A 23356-nucleotide genomic window follows, 5' to 3' on the forward strand; every position below is an offset into this window, starting at 1 on the left:
ATGCCACGGAACGGTCGAAGAAAGCGTTCTCTTAGCTCTGGAGAGGACAGTTTAGTTTCTTACTACTCGAAACATCGATGTGTAGACAGGGAATATAGTCCTGTTTCTGACAGTCGCCATTATAAACGTGGTAGCTCGTCAATTCGTTCTCGTGAGCGGAGGCACAATCGCCATTCGTCAAGAAACCGAAGTCGCAGTACACGGCGCAGCGATCGAAGGTTGAAGCGACAGAAGTATCGAAATGATCCTTCTGAGGTTTTAACGGTAAGAAGTAATGTTTCTGATCTGTTCCTTATTTCATAATGAAATGATCTGGGAACCAGAAAACGTTTTAACGACTCTTGTTTGACAATGGACGCTAACAACTTCTACAAAGCTTTACTTAGCTTTTAGGCTAAAAAATAATGGTAACCTGTCATTTTAAAGGATGTCCATGGTAAACTTAACAGTAATATGTTTTGTAGCCCTTTTTCTTCTACCAAAACACATTTAATTGTAAATATATTTTGAAATTGTAACTGAAATGTCCATCTTGTCGATTTCATGCACGCGAAGTCAATGAAGCACGTGCCAACCGTAAAACAATAGTGTGACGAGAAGGAAATACCTTGTACATACGTTCCCTTAAAATTCTACTGTGTTTAGTTGTTATAGTGAACCGGATACTTGGAAAACTCAAGCTTTTATTATAAGTGGTATTTACCTTAAAGGTTCCATTTTAAACGAGTTTGTGAAGTGGACACGAATTTGTAAACAGTAGAATTCAGTGACAAACTGTTTGTGTGACTTCCCAAGTGAGGGGAGAGGGAACAGAATAGCCCTGGTTAATTTTTTTTGTCTTGGGCTGCAGTTAAAATGATACAAAACAAACTACAAAATGTAGGTTATGGTATAGCATGCACTCTGATTTGCTTCACTGGAAAAATTGTGTAACTGATAAAAGCATCTGATAAATTGATATACAGGTGTACTTGAGAAGTTGAGAGCAGTTTGTGTTTTTGTGAAGCTAGAGTTGCTCTCACCCATACATTGAGCCATGTAAAACAACTACTACAAATCCAAAACATAATTATTGTTGATGTTATAAATCTAAACAAATTACAAGATGGACATGAAATCAGTATGGAGTGATCTATGTGTCATTCATGCACACACAAAAATTGAACAAAACATTCCATCAAAGGTACAGAACCCTTTTGAGGCTACTAATGAAAAACCTTTCTTAGGAGATACATGTAACTGCTTTTACAAATAAACTCATGTGCTTGCTGTGTGTGTATATTTTGCTATTTTCTATATGTTTGAAAACGGGGTGGAACTCCGGATGTGAACACGCTGATGCAAATTATGATGGGATGAATTGCGGCCGTGCCCACCTGTGAAATATGTCTATGAATGAATGAATCGCACATGTGAAATGGATGCGACGCCGGTAACAGAAGCCAACTTGCGAGGATGATCCGAGTAGAGGCTTTTCAAGCGTCAAGGATGATGAAGACGGTCACCTCATTTATCACCAGGGCGACTTGCTGCACTCCAGATGTACTAATTTTTCTTGTTTCGTACAGTTACTGGTAGATACTTAATATCCCGTTATTTAAATGAATGGTTCAGAATTTTACCATACCAATGGTCGTAACATTTTTTATTGCATTGTGAAGCATTGTTCACAATGTTATTTTCCTTGTAATGGTTTGACCTTTAGGGTAAAAGTCATTAAACATGAAAATGGGCTTCAACTGATTTTAAACATCTTCTAAAATACTCATAACACTGTATATTAAATTGTTTTTTAGCAAAGTTTTCCTCGAAACATGTACATCATTATCTTGTATCACACTGAAATTATCAATGTAGAGCTGTTTTTGTTTACAAGGTTTTAATTTTGCTATTTGGTTTCATTTTCAGATGAGATTGGCACTCTGTTAGGTGAAGGAACATTTGGTAAAGTCCTTGATTGTTATGACAGGTGAGGTTATCATTGATTCCCTGGAACATCTGATATCTCTTATATACAGTGTACATCTGTGCAAGTACAGCGATAATATACTAAAAATTGTTTTTCTTTACAGGAAAACCAATACATATGTTGCAGTAAAAGTGATAAAGAATGTTGAAAAATACAGGTTTGTGCAACATTTGATCCAATACTATTGTTTGGTCATATAAAACATGTAAATTTTTATCTAAAAATGATTTATTTTCTCAGGGAGGCTGCGAAGCTAGAAATTAAAGTTCTTGAGAAGATCCAACAAAGAGATCGAAATGGAAGGAGGTAAAATTGGCTGTTCTTCTTTTTTCTGTTATTTATTTGCTAAAAGAAGGTTATTTGAAAACTATAAGGCTTGGTTCACACTAGTGACATAACAACATAACGACATGGTCATAACGACATAAAGTAAGTTCAGTTCTTTCCTTATATCATTATGCTGGTGTCATTATATTCCAACTATGTCGTAATGTTTTGTTGTTCACACTGGTGACATAAAACATCAACGTGAGGTGTTTTTTGCATTTGCATGACCTTGCCATTATGTTGTTATGTCACAAGTGCAAACCAGGCCTTACATGTCAGACTTCAAACATATTATTATCATCACCTGCATGCTTTCCTGATGAGCCAGCCATTAAAGGGTTAACCTCTAGCATGGAAAAAGTAAAATTATAAATTTTCAGTTCAAAATCAGAAGGTGCGTCAAACCTTACAAAGGCTGTGTGATTCTCATACATGCATTTGACCTTGTTTTTTCAGCTTGTGTATCGTGCTGCTTGATTGGTTTAACCATCATGGACATATGTGCCTTGTGTTTGAGAAGATGGGTTTAAGTGTGTTTGACTTCATGGTAAGGGACATGCTATTCTAACATACAGGACATTGGCAAAGAATTTTATTTGTGTTTTCAATTGTAAGTTTTTAGAATCTTCTTTCCATTGATTATTCTGGTATCTCAAATCTTTTTTTTTTTTTGCTTTCCATGTTTAGAAGGACAATGCCTACGAACCATACCCCCTTGAACAAGTGAGGCACATTTCCTATCAACTTGTTGTTGCAGTTAAATGTAAGTAATCACTTAAAACACTTTACATCCAAGTCTTTACCCGAATTTTTTCAATAGTCCATTTTACAGTTGACTGCTAAGTGACCTGGCCTTTGAATGGTAGTGAGGCTGGAGGTGACCTTGCATTGATACAAACCTCTCTGCTTTATTATGTAAATCCAAACTAGTTAGCATCAGAACAACATGATTTACACAACAAAAGTAGTGAGGTCTGTATCAAAACAAGGTCACCTCCAGCCTCACTTCCATTCAAAGGCCAGGTAACTTAGCAGACAACTGTAAAATGGCCTATTCTCTTTAAAAAATTAGGACTTGTGGAGGCTACGAGTAGACCCTTCATAATATTGTCAAACAGAATGTTAGTCCAAATGTGGTTGTGCAAAAGAAATTGCTTGCCTGGCTTTTTCTGCCCTCTTGGTTGACTGTCTATGAGTTTTCTTGAGTACAAATAATATTACATGTACACCATCATTAAAAGTAAGTGGTTTGTTATTCTTAGACTATAATAAGTTATCTTTTTAAACTTTCAGTTCTTCATGACATGAAAATGAGCCATACAGATCTCAAACCAGAAAACATGCTGTTTGTGAGTTCCGACTGCAATGTTACATACAATTCGAGATTGGTAAGTAAACAAATTTTACTGGGAAATTTGTGTACTGGTATTTGTAATAGCTGCCAGCATAGCTAAATATAGTAGAATCCGGATTTCAGGAACCTGGTTTCTTGAAACTCTCAATTTCTTGAACCAATTTTTGTTTCCTTTGAATAGTACTTCCCTGTAATTTAACCCAATTTCTGTTTTGTTTCCTCTGGGGGTTTGATTCTACTCTTGCATGTTCAGTTGGCAAGAAAAAGCCACATGAATATGTAAAAACATCATTGTTATTATTTGTGTTTATGATTTATCTTCTGTTTTGTTTCCAGAAAAGGGATGAGCGAGAAGTGAAGAGCTCTGAAATGCGGTTAATTGATTTTGGATCAGCGACATTTGACCATGAACACCATAGTACTGTAGTTTCAACAAGGCATTACCGTGCTCCTGAAGTCATTCTTGGTAAGTTTTTTTTTAAGCAGCTGTCTCTGTCATCTCTGTGGAAATGAATGAGCTTTCTTCTTATCAACAATTTTGCATTTTGTGGACTATGTTAATGTAAATTTAGTATCTGTTGTTCCTTACTTTATTTGTTGTTATTTCACTTGCAGAGCTTGGTTGGTCTCAGCCGTGCGATATGTGGAGTATTGGTTGTATCATGTTTGAATTGTATACCGGCTTCACACTCTTTCAGGTAAATTGCCTTTAACAACATTAGTGTTAACTAATATTCATCATGCATGTTCACCTTACTGTAAAAGGAATTTTGGAAGCTCACAAAATACATAGATCAACAGGAACACACTTATAATGGTTTGATTTTGACGCTAAGAAAACATTTAGCCGGCTCATCAACAAGCCCACCTGGCCTTTCTGGCCTTGGAAGCTCTAAAAGTTTACTTAAGTCTGTTTTTATGTAAAATTTCAGGCGGATTTAAGTTCTATTTCTGCCAGTTAAATTGGCGACATCCCTGCTTATTAACAAGAGAAGGATGGCTAACAGTTCCAAGGACTGGAACTAAGCAGTTATGAGAATTTTGTAGGACCATTACAACATCTGATACAGCTTTCCTCTGACAAGATAACTTACATAACTGGCGATTCAATTTCTGCTTGACCAATGCTTAACTGCCAGCTACACATTTTCAGACAAATTTTGTGCAATTTTGACAATAACATTTGTGTTTAAATTTAGACTCACGAAAACAGAGAACATCTCGCAATGATGGAGAGAATACTTGGGTCTATACCATCACACATGGCTAAAAAATCAAAGTAAGAATACTGGCCAGTTAACATTTGTTGTAACATTTCTACCAATAACCATTCCTTACTTAGATAAAAGCAAATTAAAGTTTTTAGTAAATGCGATGCTTGGTAGAAGGAGAAGGGACATAAATCTTGTATGTCATGTTATGTTTGATATCAGATATCTGAAGTTTGTTCTATGCAGCTATCTCTTGAAAGCAATGTCAGCATTTCTTGGCTTCAAAAGTGGCTTTCCTGGTTTTGTCTGATCTGATCTGATGCCTTGCATTTCTTTCAGAAAAACGAAGTATTTTTATAAAGGCAAACTGGACTGGGATGAAAGGAGTTCAGCTGGGCGATACGTGAGGGACAACTGCAAGGCACTCAAGGTAACATCACTTTGTAAAGTTCACTCATTTTTTTGCTGAGTCCACAAAACCGGCACACTTTCGAGGTTTGCGGTATTTTAGATTGCAAAACAGTAAATTGCGTACATGCGCGTCTTGAAACGAAAAGTCTGGAGCGAGTGTCTAAGCAGAGAGTGAGCCTGGGGAGAGACGTTACCATCCACGATTTCGTCGCTTCGCGCCTTGAAGAGACGATTTAAAAAAACTGTTTTTGTAGTTAAATTTTTTTCCTTATGGAATAACGATTTTATTTGGGTTTACATACATACATACATCCTTTTTTGATAAAATTGGATAAAAGGCAGTTAAAGGGCTGATGTGGACCTACTGTACTAAAAATCAAGAATAATAAGTCAGAATTTACTAACACTAACGCGAAAAGAAGAGAAATTTACATACATCATCAAATAATAAATTTAAATTTGGATTTGAAAAATCCAAGTGTTTGCTCATTGAGGTCTATGTAAGTAGAAATAAGAACTGACGTGTAAGGTGCGAATCTGAAACCAAGCTTAAATTTGGACATGTGACTGATGTATCACTTTGTAATATGTTTGTTTTAGAAATACAAGCGTGGAGATGGAGAGAGCCATGAACTGTTCTTTAACCTCGTACAGCATCTTCTGGAGTATGAACCAGAACAGCGCCTATCAGCTAAAGAAGCTTTAAGTCATCCATTCTTCTATGGCATGACGTCACATCTGTCAACAAACAGACATTCACACAGCAAGAGCAGATGACTAGCCTCGGCACTGAACGTAAAAACACCACGCTGCTTCGCTCACACGTTATTCTACTACGCTTTGCTTTTTATGTTTCTTCTTTTCTCATTCACAAGCTCAATGTAGTCTGCAAAACGTTTTCTTTTTCTTTCTATCGGGGAAGCGAGCACTACTCTCGGAAAAACATCGTAGTACCTAAAGACTCTCCGAGTCTAAGTATTCAATCAAAAGACAGCGAACACTTCCGAGTACCTCGAGGGTGACATCTAGGGGTACTTCATGTTGCTAAGCGACTTCTCCGACAAAGACGGTCAGCGGTCAGTTCCCGAGCGGAAATGTGCTCGTTTCCCCGAATGTAATGTTCTTGCATTAAAAAATACAGTGCATAAAAGTTTATATCGTTTTATGTGTATGTAGCCAGGAAAGGATAGCTTCATTTCTCTGACAAGTACATGTATTATTAGCCTTGGCAGTAAAGGCACAGCCACACGCAAAAATATTTGACTGAAGGGAAAGTCGTCCTGCATCAAATTACGTTCAAACTCAGAAATTACATAGAAGAAACTGATTAATTAAATGGATATTTTTCTTTACGTCTTACAAATGGAAATTTTATTCCTCGACAAGGAAGTTGTACTCTTAATGCAAAGAAGATTCCAACATTATTGTATCACGCTAAAGTATGCATTAAAGTATTTTATAACAAAGTTTTTTTATGAACAGGCATTGTACAGAATTATCATATGCTTGCATCTGTACATATATCAATAGGAAAACAATAAAATATGGCAAGTGTATTTTATTCCCGCTGTGTTTGTTTTTTTGTTTGCTGTATCTCAGATTGTCCAAGTTCGAAGAACGGAGCGATGTTGTAGTCAAATGAAGATTAGTTCTGTCCTGTTAAAAACGCATGCCCGAGATACTTTTTTTTTTCTTTCTCCACATCAAAATGCCGATTATAAACTCACTAGCTGGACATAGGCCCATGTTTCCGATCCGCTTTGAAAAAAAAAGTATTGTGGTATTCCCTTCCCCCCGGGATATAAGATTTCTCCCATCCAACTTTCCAACGTCCTCACGGGTGGTGTACTGTACTTCAAATAGAAACACGGGACCAACGTTTGCTAGTGCAGTGGAGATCAAAATGTGTCATTAATGAGGGGAATTCTTACAGTTGATCCTTCTTGTTACCACGTTTCCAGGCATTTTTGTTAATTCCCGCTTATAAAAAGCGCCTCCAAAAATGAAACGTCCACCGCAACCCCCACCCCGTCTCCCCTTTAGTACGAAATTGTACTGCGGTTTTCGCATTTTCGGGGAACACCAGTGACGATTCTTGGAAATGTGATGACGCAGGTTGTATGAAATTTTTATAAGGAACCTTTACTTTTCAAAAAGAATACCGTTTTACCTGAAGCATTAGTTAGCTTTTTTGTGAAGACTGAGCCATCCTGGACACGTGGAAATTTGGTCATTCCGGCGGGAAGATCAAAAGCAACGAATAACAGGTAAATTATTAAACGAAAGGTGGAAAACGATCCTTCCCGTTCGTCACGCACTTCGGGGAATTTGAAGGATTCAGAATTTTCGACGCACGTGGCATGGCGTTCAAGTCTGCGTCTTGCTGTAGGTTAATCCAAATGGACCTCGCAATGATGGAAGGTGTTTATTTTTCACAGTAAGTAACTTAGACGTTTAGACAAGAAGCTTGATCGTTTCACTGTTCGCTTGTTTTCGATTCGGCGAGGCTCTGCAGACATGCTGAGACATGGAACTGCAGCTGAGAATCGCTGCTTTGCATTGTAAGACCATCTTATGACATTCACGTTTTAGCTGTTGAAATACCACTTTCGTTTAATTTATTGTTAATGTAATAAATAAATGAAAATATCTATACAGTAGTTTAGGCAGGAATCGACGCATACAACTTTTAGCCTTTTCGCAAGGCAAGATTTCCGTTTGTAACTACTCACTTAATTATGCATACAATAACTCAAAAATTATTAGAGCTGCAGGGGATGCTGACTCTGTCCCTTGACAGAATGCATCGCCAGAGACAGATCCAGGAAAATTGGCGACTTGCTGTTTTCTTGTATTAAACAGGATTGCTGAAGATGCAAGCCTCTTGGGGGGGGGGGGGGGGGTCTGGGCACATTCCCCTGGGGAAAAATGGCTAGACTAGTGTCATTTCCGAGTATCTTTTGGATAACTTGGAAAAAAACTTGACCGATTTCTGGGAAATGGTGGAAACTGGCCTGTATCCATGCCTGAGTACCGCGTAGAATCTGAAACAAGTCTGGTCATAATTGGAAATTAATTTTATATGGGAGACTAAGCTCTGGCCTTGTTTGGGTATTTTTTTTTTCTTTGGGGGGGGGGGGGGTGGTGCAGAAGCATACCTGTCTTGCCTATGGCCTTGTAGGTGTATTGATTTGAGAATGTTAGTTAACAGCTGCTTATTAACAGCAGAATGTGCAGTTCCAGAAAATATCCATACCCACCCCATGGAAGGTCAAATTCCGAGGGGGTGGGGGGTCTTGAAAGCCAAAATATCCAGAGGGGTGGGGGGATTCAAACCAAGAAACATTCTGAGGGAGGGTTATGGATATTTTCTTGAACAACACAATCTAGATACAGTGGAGCTTTCTTCCAAATCTTTCCTGCTACCAAAAGAAACTGTTACTATATAAACAAGGTTGACATATACTAACACGGCTGCGGTTGTAACATAGAATTCTAGTCTGCATTTGAAACTTTGCTCTAGAAGAGTCCTCAGGTTATTTATAGGTGAGGATCAAAACTTTACTTTAACAACAATTTTTCTCCACAAAGGTTGTGAACATGGCAGAGTTTCAATATCATGGATCAGATCATCTCCAAGCTGCTGCATTTGATTGCCTTGAAGATGGCTATTATGGTCGAGCAATTGAACTTTTCCAAGAGTTGATTGGTCGAATAAAATTTAAGTTGAAACTTGTTCAAGGTGATCAGTTTGTCGAAAACTTGGTAATCCTTGGCAAACTCCGAAGAGGACTGGCAGAAGCTTCCTGGCACATCAACAGACCCGAAAGTGCTTTACAACTAATACAACTCTGCATTACTGATAATTGCCATGAACTTTCTGAGGTAAGTGATACATACACAGGTATAAAATCTGTTGCATTCCTCAATGGGAAGAATCTGGGGGGGGGGGCTTTTGTGCATTTGAAATACAGTATCATGTGGCGCAGTTCTAGGAATGATCTGTAAAATGAAAACTGGTACTCTATTCTAGTTCAGGAGTCCCAAAATCATAACCCTCTGGGTGGCACATATACCTGGGTAGGTATTTTGGTGAAGTTCCCCCTTGTGGGAATTAGAACACAGGAAACTCCCCTTTTTTGTTTAACTTTATTAAACCCCAAGGGATAAAAATTTATTACTCTGCCCGCCAAACCTTTATTTCAGCAGGAAAGGGGCCGTCCAATCAAAAATGTAACTCCTGTTTGAGATGCTGTAAAATTGTATTTCTATTTGTCTAGGAAAGTGCAATTCATTGGGCAACACTTGCAGAGAGAGCCAGATTATTTAGAGAAACACAGTCGATACTCATTGGCTATGAAATCGCTCTTCACTTTATTCCTGCACATGATGTACTCAATAGAAGTCGTCTTTTGTCAAAAATGCTGCTGTTATGCTGTGAGGCAGGGCCATCCTTCCAAAAGGAAGCCGCCACACTTTTAACAATTGCGTGTCAAATGGGAGATTGTGAATTTGAGGTATGCATTTTTACCCTGGCAATTAATTTGTGAATGGTATCTGAAAGCATAAATAGAGTTGTACCCTGATTACTCAATTCTTCAAAGGAAATAATTAAAGGGGTAGAGTTATCAATGGTAAATTAGTGAGAAAATGGCCTGGCCCGGCCATTTTCAACACAAGGAGTGGAATTGAGGAAGGGTCGAGTAAGCAGGAGGTTCAAGTTATTGCGGTATCTAAGGTTAGAGCCAGGTCTCATGACATCTAGAACACTACTCAGTATGTTGATACTAGAAATTTAAGATGAAAAACAATTGCCTCAGTTTGAGTGGCATCCCTGGATACTAGCTATCTCAAGAGGGTGGTTAAGGGGGGGGGGGTAAAGATCGTGTTTCACGAAAAATAAATCGGCCCTTTCACAATTCACAAAAAATAATAATGGCATTTCACGCTTCACAAAAAAAAAGATTTTTCTGACATAGCATACCGTTACATTTTGAAAAGTTACATCCAAAGCAAAGCCTTGTTAGAGGTTTTCACTATTTGTCCGCCTTGCATTCTCAGGGCGTTTCAAAAAGAAAACCAAGCTCTGAGTTCTATGTATCATGAATAGCACCATCTTCTCCTTCTACAAAATCAACAGAATCGATGACCCGTCATCGTATTCGGAATGCTGATTGTCTCCTGGGTCCCTAGATGCACCTTCTCTTCTCTCGTCCTCTGATAATCCTGGTTGTTCTTCGAATTCTAACCATTCTCCTTGACGGATAGCGGTCTGAAACATATTTAGAGGAAGAGTTTCAGCTTTTAACTTGGTGGTTTCTTATTGGACTGTTGTTTGTTTTACGCACTTTGTATGTGGTTGTTTCTAGATTTTATGTAACTAACTACTCTTTCAATTTATCTTTAGAAGGTGGCAAAAATTTGGATGGATTGTGGAACGAAGTTTATGTCAACAAAAGCTTTTGTAAAGATGTCTATCACATGCTTCACTCTGGCTTTAAAGTTTTTGCCAAGCACTGACAATGCCTTGAAAGCCAATGTCAGTTATTCTAGAGCTACAGTCATCCTGACTATCAGTGATTCGACCCAGTTTGACCTAGCAACCAGTGATGCTAAGACTTGTGTTGAACTGTGCCCCTCTGTCAAGGTAATGATAGTGTACATTCTTTATTTAAGAAGTCCTTTGTACAATAATTATTGTTTTTTCTTGACTGGTGTAATTATTTACTACAATTAGAGAGGCCTGATGGGGTAAAATGGGAACTGGGATTTGGGCAACTTTTAGAGTGAAAATGTGATTCACTGTACTGGGACTGTGAATCACACATAAATAAACAGTGGAACTGGGACTGAGATTTAAAAATTGGGAAAATGGGGCTGGGAAATGAATTGGACAACAGTTAGGATGGAAACGGGATTTTATACCCCCCCTCCCCCCCTTCAGGACCCTCCTAATTAACAAATGGTAAACGTCATAGCGTGCACTATTGAGTTACAGATGCACGCGGGAGGTTGCTAAGCACGAAAGATGCGTAAGAGTCGCCCGAGGCGATAGCCGAGGGCGACTCTAGCTTCTTGAGTGCTTAGCAAACCTCCCAAGTGCATCTGTAACTCAATAGTGCACGCTATGACGTTTACCATTTGTTTTATAGCACAACTTTTAGGATATTTATTAAAGTTTCTTTGAGTAAAAGTGCGCGCGCTTATTTGAAAAATTGCGTGTAGTGCTCGCGTAAACGCTGACGAAAACCTAAAAGAAAAAAACAAACAAAACAAAGTTTTGAATTATTTCAAACTTGCATTATACCTCAAAGTCTTTCAGCATTATGGAGAAATGGTTTTTCTTATGTTTAGCTTTTTAAATTCACAGGAAAATCGAGAAAACTCGTAAAGTAGTGGCACTTTCTTGTGCCATGTCGCAACAGATCAGCGTGCACCCATGGGCAAATAGTAGACGCTAAATTAACCAATCAGAACGCGCGCTTTACTTTAGTTGTGCTATAATATAAGTTGTCCTGAACACCCTAAGTGAGACCAAAACCTGCAATTAACACCCCCTTTTTTAAGCGCTACATTTCCTGGGGTATTCAGGCTTTTCACGCGTTTGGAACAAGGGGTTAGTTGTCTTTCAATGTAGTACCAAATGCTCAGCTTAACTGGAAAAAAAAAAACACAGAAGAAACGTGACAATTAGTAAAGATGTCGACATTTGAACTAGAAAAGATAGTGAAAATATCAGAAGAGTTAAACCTTATTTTATACCCTATCATGTATGAAGTTTAATTTTGGTCTAATAAGCTATAATAGACATAATAAGCTCAGGTAAAATCCTCTTTAATTTATTACAGGGTTACACACTGTTGTGGAAATGCTGTCTCCGCGCCCATAAGTACGATGATGCAATAGCAGCATTTAGAAAAGTACAAGAAATGTTAAAAGACAAAGAAAACGACAAATATAAAGAATTTGTCAAGTTTTTCCAAACATCACTATCACAGGCAGGTAAAGTGATACTTTTGTGCATTTTCACGTTTGAAAGACGACCTAAGGCTTATAAATTGAGTTTATTACGATCCTAGTGCAGCAGAAAAGTCGCAGCAAGTTTCAGATATATACTATTTTGAATTTTACAGGCATAGAGAGTAAATTTCGTCGAATTTAAGATCCTGATTTAACACCCCAACATTTTCTGTCACTCACTTGTAGTTTGGCATAAACTGAGTCCATGATAAGTTGCCCTGTTTAAAGGAAAAGAAAAACATTTAATTTGCGAGCTTTATTAGAATGAGATAAAAAACTGGATGTTTTCAATGCCTTGAGTTTTGGTAATTTTCCCGCCACATTGTCACGTCGGAATCCGCGAGACGCGTCCGCACCGCGGTCGACAGGGCGGGAAAAACGCTGGTGAGCGCTTGGCTTTTCCCGCCATAAACCTGTCACTTTTGTAGGAAACGGAAAAATTGTCATCTAACTTTCTTTTGTCTTGTACAACAGCATTTGAGGTCTTCAAAACTGGCTGCCCTGTTCCGAAATGTTTTGTTCAGAAGTTAATCAGCGAGTGTGTAGCCAAGCGAGCCATTCAGGATCTATCTTTACTTTTCTGCGAAGGCTGGGCCAAAGAATGCAACGCTTCTTGTGTTCCACTTGACTTGGTGATGGCATCCGATGTTAAAAACCGTGAAGAGCTAGTACGAATCCTCCTTCAACACAACGCACTTCCAAGGGGTCTTCCGACAAGCCGCGAGTCACCGCTTTCAATGTGTCTACATACAGACAATTCTGACATGGCTGTCATTCTGTTAGAGCATGGAGCTGACGTGAATGATTTGTTGGAAAGCGACGGAGAAAACGCCTTACGTGCTTCACTCCGAATCGGTCTCAAAAAAGGTGAGATATTGATTGGCTAATAGAAAATAAATAGATTTTCACCCGTCCAGCTTACAGCGATACATACTTTATTGTCACTTCCTGACAAAACATTTCTTTCCTTAGTCTGATGATGTTATAGCTTATACCGAAATATTTAGTAGTTTAATTTTAACAAGTTCTTCATTAATTTCTAAGTTTATATTGGGCACAATGAACCTATTCGGGTTATCCTTCGTCCTTTAATATGTACTGAAACTCTCATCAGGTGCTGGGTTTTGGAGTAACATCGTGTCAACTCCACCTCGACACTTATGAGATCTTAACTGGTCAATGACAAATCAAATCGAACCTACGAGAAAATTGTCAAAAGATGCCAAAAATTTATCAAAATGCGGTGCACTGTTGTTGAAACTTTAACTGGTAAGCTTGAGAAGTAAAAGCACATAACCGACAGCAGACATGTTTTGTAAGGTGTTAAATCTTCATCTCGTTTTTGCAGGAAATTTCGCGATCTTAAAGTATTTCCTCGACAGCAAAAGATACTCAGTGAATTTCCAGGACAAGAATGGAAACACTCTTCTGCATATCCTGTGTCGAGGAAACATAAATTCAAAGAAACAGGAAGCCATCAACATTCTTCTCGGAGCAGGAGCAAATCCACTGATCGCTAACGACGAAAAGAAAAAACCTATCGACCTTCTTTTTAATTTAAGGCGAGTTGTAGATTAATTTTTCTAAATTTCTAGAGTTAAGGTAAAAAGTTGCATCAAGCAGAAAGCCAATTAAAAGTCAAATGGGATTCACTAACGGACCTGTCCAATCATGGCTTTGTTGCACAAATGGTATAGCATTGGAAATGTACCCCAAGGGAAAGCTTCGAGCCACTGATTTTTTCCATTGGTCAGGATTTTCAGTGTAGTGTAGCAATAGCTGAGGCGATGTAATTAGCCCTTCAGTTCGCAAGATCTGTACTTATTCGTTGCAATATCATTTAATTGTCTGGCAGACTTACTAGAACGTTTTAAGGAATTCAACAACTATGAAGTACTGTCTCGATGAACTAACACTGAAGTTCATTCCTTTGAAATGATCACCTTATCAAGAATATCTGAAGAGACTGTAATTTCTTTTCTCTTTGATATCCCAGGGACAACAGAAGAAACCTCCTTAACGCAGCCGAGGAAAACTTCAAAAGTCCGCCATCGTCTGACCAGAACACTGCAAAGAAAGAAAGTTCAACCAAACTGGACTTCAAGTCCCAAAAAGAGAAACGTTTACCAGAACGATCAACAACTCCATCACCTTCAAGCAGCAGTGAGACCTCTTCTCCTCCCACGCCGTCTTCAAAATCAAATAATTCAAAAAAGGAGCCTCTGTCTGCTGTACGTGAACGTATTCAGACACTTATAAAGAAGTTAGATGTCCGTGCTTGGTTCAAGAAACTGGCTTCACATGAGAAAGCTAGAAAAGCGTCCACGAGAACCGAGAAGCCCGATCTTGAAAATAATCAAAACCAAACCGATGGAGTGAAAGAGGTGAGCCGGACAGCCCAAGAAAAGAAAGACGATTCAAGTCATAACAACGAAGACAACGGTTCTTTTGTTCCTATTACCTCAGAGGCATGTATCGAGGGAGCGTTTGAGGGTTTGCCATGGGAAGTGGAATGCACCGCCGAAGTATGGAAAGTTTTACATGGCAAGCGCTTGGAGTCATGGAAGAAAAAACTGTTTGTCGAGAAGGTGAAAACACTTGCTCAAGGCCGAGACAACTGGACACTGCATCTCTGTAAAAGGCTTGAAGGTCTTCCAAAGAGCCGTGGTATGCTTCTTTATGAAACAAGATTAACAGACGCTGCAAGAATCATTTGGGAATGTGCACTTGCCTTTTCTCCCCGTTATTCAGATGAAGACACTGAAAGTAAGACCACCATCTACTCGGAAATAATCCGAATATGGGACATTGTGTTTGATCACGACAAACTCTCGCACGCGATAGAGAACATAGTCACGTCATTTATCCGTGGGCAGGGCTGTATCCTGAAGAAAGAACTAAGGGGACTTCCCAGGGGAGATGCATCTCAAAACCAAGGTCCAAATCTCTATGTCAAGCGGACTCAAGATAACTCACGTTCCTCCTCGCCAACACCTGAAGTGCAAGAACACCAGACTCTTAAAGATGAAGCAGAAGAGGACCAAGTCACTTTCTTTCCTCCAGCAAGTCATCACGACAACGAGTATCAAGTTCTGAAGTTCTACCACCTGTCTACTGCAATGATTCAGACATTACTGAAACAACAATCATGCAATGTAGAGGTCGACTTTCCATTTCGGGTAACAGAAGAAGAACATGACATCATAAACTTTGAACCCTCTCCACAGAGCTCCATTATCTTGATTGGGAGGAGTGGCACAGGAAAAACAACATGTATTCTTTATCGCCTGTGGAAAGATTTCATTAACTACTGGAAGCATGCTGTAAACAGTGGGCCATTGATTTCCAAGAGGATGCTGTTCCTTCCTAAAGACAACTCGGATTCTAACTCATCGAACCTTGAGGAAGCACATTCTGCAGGAGCCGCTAGCCAGCAGTGGGAGGAAACGGATAGTACCACAGATAGTGGAGAAACGTGTGGTGATGATTGTGAGGCAGCCACAAGTTGCCCTGCGGAGCCTATTGAGTCTGTCAAGACAGGTTCTAAATCGGAGGAATCCCTGGAACACCTCCACCAGCTGTTTGTTACCAAAAATGGTGTCCTCTGCCAAGAAATTAAGAAGAATTTCAATGCTTTGAGCCAAGCATGCACATTTGTTAAACATACGACTAAACAAGACGCAGCCCCTTTGAGGCTACAGGACGTTGACGACTCTGCCTCAGGGTGGCCACTTTTCTTAAATGCACGTGACCTGTACGTCATCTTAGATGCCTCTCTGCCTGAACCTTACTTCTTTCCCCGTAATGAAGATGGTAGCCTGGAGACCAGAGTTCAAGACTGGGGTGAAGAAGACAACCAGTTGTCCACCATCCCTGTCATCGACGACGACGAAGATGCAGACGACGAGGATGCTGAAGATGAAACAGACGAGGAGGATGAACTTCAACAGCATGACGCATTAACATCTGAACAGAAGCGAGCAATGGTCCTGGTAAGCTACAGTGTGTTTGAAAACCGGTTGTGGTCTAAAATGTGCAAGAAAAAGAAACATGTCAACTTCCATCCGTCTTTGGTTTGGATGGAGATAAGATCGTTTATCAAAGGATCGTACGAAGCACTGCATACAAAGAGCGGTCATCTCAGCCTTGAAAGCTATCAGAAAATAGGTCAAAAGAGGGCAGCCAACTTTACAGCTGACTCCAGGGAAGCAATTTACAAGCTGTTTATAGCTTACGAGCGTGTCAAGAAGTCATCCAACATGTTTGACGAAAATGACCTTGTGTTCCATCTGTACCACCGATTGAGGCAGTGCAGAGTTCCTGTATGGTCAATTCACAATTTGTATGTGGATGAAACACAGGACTTCACTCAGGCGGAGTTGATGATGCTCATACGCTGCTGTCGTGATCCCAATGGCGTCTTTCTTACTGGCGATACGGCACAAAGCGTGATGCGAGGCATATCCTTCAGATTTGAAGATCTTCGCTCACTTTTCTTCTACTTGAACGAGAACTACAAGGCCGTGGGAGCACAAGCCGAAGTCACAGTTCCAAAGGTGATGCCTCTCATCTACAACTATCGATCACACGCTGGGATTCTTCATTTGGCTTCAAGTGTGGTTAGCATTCTGCAGAAGTACTTCCCAGAGTCGTTTGACGAGTTGGCTAAAGATCAAGGTCAGCTGGATGGCCCTAAGCCGGTGCTCCTTGGATCCTGCAGTCAGTCGGATCTTGCAATTATTCTTCGAGGAAATAAGCGAAAGACAACCACGATTGAGTTTGGTGCCCATCAAGCTATCCTTGTTGCGTCAAATGAAGCCAGGGAAAGGCTCCCTGAGGAGCTCAGCCACGCTCTGGTGTTGACAATCTACGAAGCGAAAGGACTGGAGTTTGATGACGTCCTTGTATACAACTTCTTCAAAGATTCACAGGTGAGTTGCTGACGGTGCTCAAGTACTAGTAACTAGTGACTGATTGCCATTTATTTATTTCAGTGTATTTTTTTTCGTGGTACAGAACCTCAAGTAGCACTTTATCCCTTCAGAAGTAAAAAAGCTAGATGGCTTATGAAATTCTAGCCATTTAATAGTTGATGGTTTTGTTTATCCCCGGCATCTGCTTGCTTGAAACTGTTTACCACGCTAAGGAATCCCAAGATAAAGAAATAAATTTATTTTATGAGACGTCTTTTACACGCTGTTACCTGCAGTTCTACTACTAAGACGAACTTAGAAACAAGAACCGCAAACGGTAGCGAAGAGCGCACGATGCATGCCACATAATACCTTAGAATTTACTTATCCAGTTTCTAATAAGAAATGAATCGCGATTACAACTATGACATTCCTCTTTAGGCTCGTATTGAATGGAGAATTGTTACACAGTATCTCTTGGAAGAGGTAAACCCGGAGAGTGTTAACACCGCTGAAGTCAAGTCTCGTCCATTGGCATTCAATCGTGACAAGCACAAGATCCTAAACTCTGAGTTAAAACAGCTCTACACGGCTGTGACTCGAGCCCGCGCAAAGGTTTGGTTCTTTGACGAGGATGAAGAAAATCGTCGGCCAATTTTTGAATACTTTGAGCAGCTTGGCTTGGCAGAGGTAGTAGCGTTAGAAGCAGACACTGGGAGCAGTTCTTTGGGAAATATGTTCTCGAAAGAATCGTCTATAGAGGAATGGGAGAAGCAAGGAACATTCTTCTACAGCAAGAAGCTCTGGAAAGTTGCAGAAAAGTGCTTTACGATTTCTGGTAATATAGAGATGAGCCAAAAGTGTAAAGCTTACGAGCAAGCCGACCATGCCCGAAGCCTTCACAGTGAACCACGACGACTGAAGACCGAGTTTCTACGAGCAGCCGATCAGTTTCTGCAGTGCAACATGATCCAAGAAACTAGAGTCTGCTTGTATAATGCACGGGAACGCGCACTATACGCAAGCCTTCTTCAGAAGCTCGGCGAGGTAGGAGTCAGTCAGTTGTCATATCATAGCGCGAGCTTTTGGCTGTTGCAGACATGTCTTCTTTTCCGTTAGACAGTTTTCTATCTTTCTTTGAAGTTTGCAACTAGAATTTGAAGCTATGGTGGGTGGGCCGTTTTCAATGGTAAAATGTTGAAATTGAAGTCCTTTCCAATTTAATATTATTATTATCGTCTAATAACTAGTCAGTGAGAAGAATTTGCTGTGCCATATCGATATTGATCTCATTAATGGCCTCTTTGCTTTTTATAGGACAAAACTGCAGCAAGGTGGTTCGAAAAAGGAGGTAACTTTGTAGAAGCAAGTCAGTGCCTGGAGAAGCTTGGCGACTACAAAGAGGCAGTTGAAGTCCTTGTTCGTGGAAATCTATACCACAAGGCCATCGATGTGCTAAAGCGGTTCAACAGGCTATTACCAGTTTATCAAAGGAAGACCCCTGCACCAGTGAGAACCCTTCAAGAATTGTACTTAGCCTCTGCTGAACTGCATTCCAAGGGAGGTAATGTCAAAGAAATGAAGAATTCGCTTCAATTTGTTCACTCTGTCGAAGTACGAGTCGAGTTCTTGAAAAAGCGTAACTTGGTCGACGACGCTGCCAGGGAGCTGTTGACAGAAGGAAGAGGAGTTGAAGCTGCCAAGATAATGAGAGAAAATGGATCCTTTTTTGTCGCAGCTTTTTATGCCAAAATCTCTGGTAACTCAAGACTTGCAGCTGATTGCATTTTCGCTCACGTTCGAAGCTCGACGGGAATGCCAAAAGAAGAGCAAATGAAACAGTTAGAAGAAGCTGAGAAGCTCTACAAGGAAGCAAAGCAGATGAACAGTTTTGGTGAAGTTCTTTTACAACAGGCCAAGCTTACTGGGGACCGTAGTAGAGTGGAAGAGGCTGCGAAGATTTTCAGATCGCCATTTGTTCAAAACACATGTGGGGAGCTTGAATGTGTTGAATTTTTGTGCGATTTCGTGGGTGACGAATGTAGTGTTTCTGCCATGAGCACTTCGACTGCCGTGAAAATGGTGAAATCCGTTTTGCAATTGATTAAGTCATTAAATGCAAGTAATCTGGATGTCGTGACACAGAAAGAAATCGAGCGATGTGAGGAACACTTTGGACTTCACATGGAAGGCGATCCGTCAAGGAGAGTTGTTAGACGCAAGGAAGGTGATCGTTTTCTTCACTTTGCTCAAGGAATGCAGAAACGTCCTGTTCCTGGTGGCAAATGGGAAGTAGATCTTCAAGATGCTCGTGAACGTATCGCCGAATCTCTCTTTCACAGGGTTGTCAAACTAATTCGACAGATTCGTGGGCTTTTGCACAAAACGTTTGTCACACACGAGACATGCCAACGATTTTTAGTTGGCCTTCCTTGCAGATCTGAAAGTTGTCAATACCAACACAACCTCCCATCCCAAGACAGCACTGAAAAACTTTTCAGAGCAATTTTGGATGAAATCTCGCTTGACGCTCAAGCTTACGATTTTAACAGAATGAAGAAGAAATTTGCCTTCCAGAATGCTGTGGTGTTCCAGACGGAGCTGGTTAGCTTGAAAGACCTTTTTCCGTCGGATGACTTTGCATCCTGTGAGAAACTTCTAGCCTTCTTTTTTCCAGCATATGGCCAATCATACAGCATTCGTCTGGAATCTTGCATCTCTTTTCTGCGAGGTGAGAGGTGTTGGTTTTACAAGCGACGACTCTTCAAGTTTGGCGAAGAATTATGGAAGAAGCGTTCGACCAAGGAAGACGTTCTTTCAAGTGCCGATTTATTCCTGTTTGTTTCACAGCTTCTTCAACTAATCGTGTCACCTCCATCAAGAATCCAGTCATGGGTCAAAGATGCGGAGGAGACATTTAAAAGAACGTGCGACATGAAGAACAACAAACCAGTTATTCCAAAATCAGTGGGTGTCGTTTTAGAAAAAGGTACACATGTTACCTTATTTTCACGCTGGTGGGAACAGTCCAAGCGTCTTTTACACGCTTACGGTGACATCGTGGAGGCTGGACACACCGCAGTTCGCCGTTTCCTTTCGATGGCAGCTAACCCGGGAAAGAAACTTCCTCACCCATCACCAAGAAACTGTCTTGATATCCTGGAATTCTTTACGTGTGTCTACCTAGCTTTGTTCGCGCGTCTACAACAGTCGCAGAAGTCTCGTTATTTCGTCTGTCTTCCTGCTAGCTACTCGTCGGTGATCTCGTTTTGGGACGCTCTTAACTGCACTACTGCGAGGCATGTTGGTGTTTACCGAGCAGCTGCGATGTACCAAAGTGATCCATTGACCATTCCCCAAATAAGGAGTTTTCTGGACTATGTTGTATCACTAATGCTGGGAGGATATTCTCCGCATTTCAACGTGTTAAAAAAGGTCCTTCACCTGAATTCTTGCATTGAGTCAGGAGAGACAGAGCGTGCTCTAATTTTGGTCCTCACCATGCTCTGCAACTGCGGTCAGTCAATTCCATCTGACAGAGAGGTCATGCTCCTTCAAAACCTTTACACTGAACCACCCGATGATGTCATTCTTCCAGAGAGGATTGACAGATGCCTGAAGCAGGTTCGGCAGGCCAAAGGAATTCGTGACATTGTGGTCATTCTTCAGGACCTTTTGGAAGAAAGACAAGAGGTTCTGTCCGATGTTCATTGGAATAACTATCACCAGCGTCTGTGGTGGGACAAAGTGAACCTCAACAACTACATTGGTACCTTTCGCACCGATGTGTTGGAGAAAGTGGCCCAGACAACAGAAGTGCCACCAGCTGAAGAGGTGTCGGAGTCAGGAGGTGTGGAAGACAGTTTGACGGCCGAATTTGAAGTGCCGCTGACGTCCACGGGAGACTTAGATCACACAAGAAATGAAAAGCTTGAAGCTATAGAAAGAGAGGAGGCCCTTCAAGCAGAATCTTGGGAAGAAGAAATTGCAGCGGAAGAATCGACTGTGGATGAAGTTCCTGCCGAACAGAAAGCCATTGAAGATCCTGTCGAGAGTATGTACTTCAGTACCTTTATAGTTGATCAATCTGGTTGTGGTATTTGCAACGTGAGTTTCGTTGCAGATGACAGTGAAAACTGGCAATACCCTTCCGAAGACGTTCAAAGGGAATTTGAGAAGAACGATCTTGTTGCCAGTGACGTTGCCACACAGTTGGGCGACCTGAATCATCGCCGCGTCCAGAGTACTAGCCACCTTGCAGAGGATAGTCCACATTTGAAGAAGGTGGAACAGTTTGAGGCCTATAAGAAGCTTTTCCGAGAGGAGTTCTATCCACACCTAACAACGCTAGACAATTTATTGAACGATTCTCAGCATCTTCTGAGGACAGCAGAAAACCAAGGGAAGTCTTTAAATATATTAAGTACCAAAGTGGACGAAGTAAACAGGGCTAATAATATCGTTATTGAAGTGACTTCAAGAATCCAACAACAGCGTGATTGGGCAGACTTGGAGCCTTTCAAGAAAGCCATCACGTCTTTGAGAGATGCTATGAACACTTGTGAAGAGGAAATCCGATTAGCAAGCTCTCGAGAAGAAGGTTGGTGGTTCTACCGGGTTCTACCTATTTATCTCCCTTACATGTGTTACCGGTCTTCCTAATGTGGCAAGTTTGTCTAAACCTGTGACTATTTCTTCAAGTTTCACGAGTATAATGGAGAGCAAAATTCCTTTTTTGTTGTATTTTTGAATTGTTGTAGGTGTCTCTGTTTGACTTTGTTGTTTATCTGTTTGTTCTTCGCAGATGCAAGGAGCAGTGTAAAGTCGTTTGCCCAAGCGTTAACTTGGAACTTGGATAATGAACCGGATATCAACGACGACCAATACGCTCACGTCCCAGGACTTAGGAAGAAGAAATAGGAAAGAGAACTACAAATAAGCACTGTCGTTCCTCGACAGAGAAAACTGATTTGGCAAAACATTTGGAAATTTAAAAAACCTTTATTACCACAATTTGTTGCAGATTTGATTAAAGGGCTCGTGGCACGTTAATGTGCATGTTTAGCTTAGAATGTCAGGGACGCTTCAAACGCTATAGAAGACGAGCTCGCTTTTTCAAGCAAAACAGGTGGTTTGCAGAACAGTAGTTTAAATCTGGTTTTTGTTTTGACGGAAAAAACATTCCAATCTTGAGATTGTTTGTAAAATAATTATTTGTAAAATGACCTGCTCATTACTTGTCTATTTGTCCCTAAGGCATAATTGTTAGGTTTTCGCACTTATACAAAAATAGTTAACAGGTCGGTATTTTGTAACTGCGCAGTTGTTTTGTTAAAGAAGTGAAAAGCGTTCGTTCTCCCAAAGCTTCATTTGTACGCCCTTGGATTAACTAATTGTACATAACTAGTAAAGTATTTTTCGTTTGTCTCACGACGTAGTCACGTGTGATGGAGATCGCGACGTTTCGACTGCACACTGCTAGTCTTCATCAGGCGATAAGGTCGACTGGTTGTGTGTGAACTTATAAAGCACGCTGCCGCGCTGCGGTTGGTTGGTTTTCAACAGCTGTAATTGGTGCATTTCGATCCTTGCTGTTTCTGTGTCTTGTTGTTCCCTCAGCGGTCCGGTGTTGTTGGTGTGTTCAGCAACGGCGAAGGTCTGGGTACGGGCGAGTCGGAAGTCTCGGTCGTGCTCTTTGATCCTGTCTTGCATAGGTCTTCCCGTCTCACCGATGTAAACTTTGCCACATTCACAGGGAATCCTGTAAACAACGCCATCTTGCTAACTAAAATCAACAGCGTCTTTCGGCCGTACTAGGAGACTACCCTAACGGATAATGGAATTGAAATTCCTGAAGCATGGATGCCCAGGCACGATCAAAAAACACAACAACAGGAGAACTGTACGACAGCGGACCACTGAGGGAATAACAGGACACAGAAACAGCGAGGATCGAAATGCACCAATTACAGCTGTTGAAAAGCAACCAACCACAGCGCGGCAGCGTACAACCAGTCGACCTTATCGCCTGATGAAGACTAGCAGTGTGCAGTCGAAACGTCACGATCTTCATCACACGTGTCTACGTCGTGAGACAAACGAAAAAAATACTTTATTATTGTACTCTACCACGATGAATAACCACAACATT

At 40.7% G+C, this 23356-nt stretch overlaps 2 protein-coding genes and 1 long non-coding RNA gene across 3 annotated transcripts; 2 read left to right on the top strand and 1 right to left on the bottom strand.

The window, feature by feature from the left end:
• LOC144666039 (dual specificity protein kinase CLK2-like) lies at window positions 1-6833 on the top strand. Its single transcript, XM_078527394.1, has 13 exons — window positions 1-264; window positions 1440-1542; window positions 1909-1969; window positions 2073-2126; window positions 2210-2275; window positions 2753-2843; window positions 2984-3059; window positions 3590-3684; window positions 3987-4116; window positions 4266-4348; window positions 4850-4929; window positions 5201-5291; window positions 5873-6833. The coding sequence occupies exons 1-13, from the start codon at window positions 1-3 to the stop codon at window positions 6047-6049; spliced, it is 1371 nt and encodes a 456-aa protein (XP_078383520.1). The 3' UTR covers window positions 6050-6833.
• Window positions 6834-7430: 597 nt separating this feature from the next.
• LOC144666933 (TPR and ankyrin repeat-containing protein 1-like) lies at window positions 7431-22423 on the top strand. The gene is made up of 11 exons (XM_078528373.1): window positions 7431-7709; window positions 8864-9157; window positions 9553-9789; window positions 10680-10919; window positions 12121-12274; window positions 12767-13159; window positions 13641-13854; window positions 14289-17223; window positions 17647-18252; window positions 18523-21805; window positions 22010-22423. Exons 2-11 carry the CDS (start codon window positions 8873-8875, stop codon window positions 22123-22125), a joined length of 8463 nt encoding a protein of 2820 aa, XP_078384499.1. The 5' UTR covers window positions 7431-7709; window positions 8864-8872; the 3' UTR covers window positions 22126-22423.
• On the bottom strand, window positions 10166-12721 carry LOC144666932 (uncharacterized). Its single transcript, XR_013573253.1, has 2 exons — window positions 12473-12721; window positions 10166-10544 (listed from the first exon to the last, which is right to left on the bottom strand). It is a non-coding gene; the product is annotated as an uncharacterized LOC144666932 (long non-coding RNA).
• Window positions 22424-23356: the final 933 nt, after the last annotated feature.

The sequence above is a fragment of the Oculina patagonica genome, chromosome 9 (assembly GCF_052425735.1).
Source record: "Oculina patagonica isolate OP01 chromosome 9, crgOcupat, whole genome shotgun sequence".
Lineage (NCBI taxonomy): Eukaryota > Metazoa > Cnidaria > Anthozoa > Scleractinia > Oculinidae > Oculina > Oculina patagonica.

Bases quoted from the DNA above. Each gene is read 5' to 3' on its own strand.
- LOC144666039 (XM_078527394.1), top strand. From the start codon at position 1: ATGCCACGGAACGGTCGAAGAAAGCGTTCTCTTAGCTCTGGAGAGGAC. The intron at 2,844-2,983 runs GTAAGGGACATG...TTCCATGTTTAG, and splicing joins TAAGTGTGTTTGACTTCATG to AAGGACAATGCCTACGAACC. The intron at 4,117-4,265 runs GTAAGTTTTTTT...TTTCACTTGCAG, and splicing joins TGCTCCTGAAGTCATTCTTG to AGCTTGGTTGGTCTCAGCCG.
- LOC144666933 (XM_078528373.1), top strand. From the start codon at position 8,873: ATGGCAGAGTTTCAATATCATGGATCAGATCATCTCCAAGCTGCTGCA. The intron at 13,855-14,288 runs GCGAGTTGTAGA...TTGATATCCCAG, and splicing joins GACCTTCTTTTTAATTTAAG to GGACAACAGAAGAAACCTCC. The intron at 17,224-17,646 runs GTGAGTTGCTGA...ATTCCTCTTTAG, and splicing joins ACTTCTTCAAAGATTCACAG to GCTCGTATTGAATGGAGAAT.